General features: G+C 42.5%; 1 protein-coding gene across 1 annotated transcript in view; it reads left to right on the top strand.

The window, feature by feature from the left end:
• Positions 1 to 2,964, top strand: part of LOC111969023 (ryanodine receptor 3-like) — a 190,657-nt gene extending 187,693 nt beyond the window's left edge. The window contains 5 exon segments of the mRNA XM_070445284.1: positions 7 to 277; positions 797 to 861; positions 940 to 1,040; positions 1,707 to 1,758; positions 1,874 to 2,964. Coding sequence (XP_070301385.1) covers positions 7 to 277; positions 797 to 861; positions 940 to 1,040; positions 1,707 to 1,758; positions 1,874 to 1,969 — 585 coding nt within the window. The 3' untranslated portion in view covers positions 1,970 to 2,964.
• The last annotated feature ends 550 nt before the right edge of the window (positions 2,965 to 3,514 follow it).

Below are 3,514 nucleotides of genomic sequence, written 5' to 3'. Positions count from 1 at the left end.
CTCTCACCTTCTCTCTGTCTCTCTCTCACCTTCTCTCTGTCTCTCTCTTACCTTCTCTCTGTCCCTCTCTCATCTTCTCTGTCTCTCTCACCTTCTTTCTGTCTCTCTCTCCTCCATCAGTGCTACCTGTTCCACATGTATGTTGGTGTGAGGGCAGGGGGTGGCATCGGAGACGAGATAGAAGACCCTGCGGGCGACCCCTACGAGCTCTACCGCATCCTCTTCGACATCACCTTCTTCTTCTTCGTCATTGTCATCCTGCTGGCTATCATCCAGGGTACATACTGTACTGGTCTGGCTCACAGAGGGCAGTTTCGGAGACAACAATGGGGACCAGGGTGAGACCAAGCAGGGTCAAAGACACCCTGGTCCCTGTGGGCAGAAAGGGGCTGTGTAAAGGGTCGTGCAGCTATGTCCGTCTGTCTGTCTCCACCGGGCCCTGATAGCAGACAGACTGACAAACTCCCTCCTACACAGTAATGTTTCTCTCACAGTCAGACAGAATCAAACTGTCCAATGGTTCTTCCACCTCAGACTGAGACAATCAGTCAGCCTCATGTCTCTCCCACAGACACACTGAAACTGTCAACTCGCATCACAGTCATTCATCAGAACACACAGACAGATACAGATGTAGCCTGTACCTTAATACAGAGTAATGCTGCTTCCTGTAGTCAGAAGCTGTTCAACCATTAAGTATTTTACACTGCAATGCAAAAGCCTGGGGGAAGGAGAATTGTATTAAATTGCCATGTCCATGAAGAGACATGTTCACTGTTGGTTGTTCTGGCTGCAGGTCTGATCATTGATGCTTTTGGAGAGCTGAGAGACCAACAGGAGCAAGTGAAAGAGGATATGGAGGTGAGAGACTTTGATTTGCATCTGTAGTACAGGTCAGCAGAGGACAATTTTGGAATATATTATCTTTTTTCTCCTCAGACCAAATGTTTCATCTGTGGCATCGGCAATGACTACTTTGATACGACGCCTCACGGCTTTGAAACACACACCTTACAAGAGCACAACTTGGCCAACTACCTGTGAGTATCCCTCTGTATCTAGACTGGATGTAACCCAGCACTTTAAAGCTAGACTTTTTCGTCTAAAGTATCAATTAGCCCACATGTCTTTTGTCTTCCTGTATCTTTATACCAACTTGTTTCCTATTAAGTCACCTGATTGATGGCTTTTACACAACAGTAGATGGTATCTGGTATCTGTGCCAAAGTTAAAAATACCTGCAGTGCCTCATAGTGCCAGCACCCTTTCCCCCTCTAGGAGCTCAATGCTCATCTATTGTTTATCTGTGTGAGTTAGCTGGACAATAGGAAGCCATGTGGCCTTAATCTGCCCGCTCAGTCAGCTGGAGGATGCTGTGACGCTATCCTCATTAGCTTATGCTGTTTAAGTTGGTCTTAAAATAGTTGTGTGATATTCTCTTATGCATGGTACATTTTGATTTGGTTAACAGTCGTGGACAGACTCAGTAATCTGATTGCTGCTCTATGCTTGAGGATAGAACACGTGGATGATTGATAAGATCATCAAGAACTATAACATTATGCTTGAATGAATCTTTTATTCCCTCCTGCTATATCTATTTGTAGTTCTGAAAAGGTCAGTTGCTCTTTGAATGTTGAATGATACTAGTGAACCATGACTGTGGATAAGTGGTCATTTTCATGTTTCGCCATTTTGCTTGACAGGTTTTTCCTGATGTACCTCATCAACAAAGATGAGACAGAACACACTGGCCAGGTATGGACCTTGTCGCCCTTTTGTCCCCTTAGTTCTGAGAAAATGTTGCTTGTCATTTCAGGAACCAAAGTTTACTATATATTGACCCGTCTGTTTGTCTGTCTGCTTCCTCTAGGAGTCATACGTGTGGAAGATGTACCAGGAGAGGCAATGGGACTTTTTCCCCGCTGGAGACTGTTTCAGAAAGCAGTATGAGGATCAGCTTGGATAGTGCTGACAGACAGGACTGCAGTCCTACAGAGAGCTGCTCCAGATCCACTCCCACTTCCTCTTAACAGCTGAGGACGGTTGGTAACCATTCACCGCCTATTGCCTCCTCGAAATGTGTGAGACTGACTAGAGGAGAGGGGAGATGCTATCTTTCATATGACGGAATAATCATTTTCACATCAACATCAAATGTACCTCTACATGCTACCTTTGGTACAGTGCCAACCTCCAAGAGAGTGATTTTACCACAACCTGCCCAGACATTTGATTTCAGTTTGGTACTATTTTTTCATTGTTTTTTGACAACGTGTTGCCTTTTCCTCCACATAAACCCAAACCATTGCACAAATGTTTGTCTTTTTGAGAAACACTGGGTTGTGTGGGGTTATGGAACAACGTGTGAGTCTGGGCCCGTTGCAATATGCACAAGAAGACTACTTCAATATTTCAAGAATGATGAAAATGACACTTATGCCAAAAGATAGGGGGAACAGATTTATACAGAGAGTCAATGTGATTTAAGAACGTTTTTAAAATGTTGTTACAGTATCGTGCTTGCAGAGATGAAGTATTGAATATAGAGGACTTGACAAGGTGAAGGGTTTATTATATGATGAAATGCCTAAATCAAGTACTGATGAAGTGCCTTATCTACATTACGACACAGCTATGCAAAACCATGTGTTTTTCTTTCTGAGATGGAAGTGCAGTAGTTTTCCTGGATAGCTGTTCAGAGTCATTTGTTTGTGGCTTATGTTTTTCATTTGAAAAAGTATGAACCGTATTGAGTTTTTTGCCAACTGCAGCGTCCTAACTGCAAACGTACATGGTACAAAGAGTATAAATGACACACGTCTAAGTATATCACATGTCAGAATTTAGTAAACACCTTGAAACAAAAACAACAAAAATAAATTGCTATTGTATGGCCATTTGTATGTAGTAACTTTGCTGAACTGTGCATTTTTTCTGAAGGAGAAATAAAGAAATGAATGCAATAAATTAAGTCTCTTCACACAGTGTTTCTTTAAGGATTTTATTAAACTATTTTTTGCTATTGTTAAGGACAAGGTATGTAGCCTACAGTACAAACTACACTTTTAGAAAATAAAGTGCTATCTAGAACCTAAAAGGGTTATTTGGCTGTCCCCATTAGGGAACCATTTGAAGAAACCTTTTGGGTTCCATGTAGAACCATTTCCAAAAAGGGTTCTCCTATGGGGACATCCGAAGAACCCCTTTGGAACCTTTTTTTCTAAGAGTGTACAGCAAGCTTGCATGTCATATCTCACTGTCCAGTTGGTCCTCTACTGACCCCTACATCATGTCCCAACGTCACTCTGAGTTCATATCAGGGGATTTAGAGTTTTTTTAAAGCATTGCATCATTTCCTACCAAAACATTATCTTCATGTGAAGCTGAGCCTCTGGCTCTCCTTTACCCATCAACATGGCCTACAGTTTAGACCTGACTGTTACAGCTTAGATCTGACTGTTAGGTGTTAGCTAGGGTCGCCTTGAAGGTTTACCACATTCAGTCTCCACAT

This window comes from Salvelinus sp. IW2-2015, linkage group LG9 (assembly GCF_002910315.2).
Source record: "Salvelinus sp. IW2-2015 linkage group LG9, ASM291031v2, whole genome shotgun sequence".
Taxonomy (NCBI): Eukaryota; Metazoa; Chordata; class Actinopteri; order Salmoniformes; family Salmonidae; genus Salvelinus; species Salvelinus sp. IW2-2015.
Note: the sequence above shows the minus strand (reverse complement) of the source record. Positions and strands in the feature narration are given on the sequence as shown.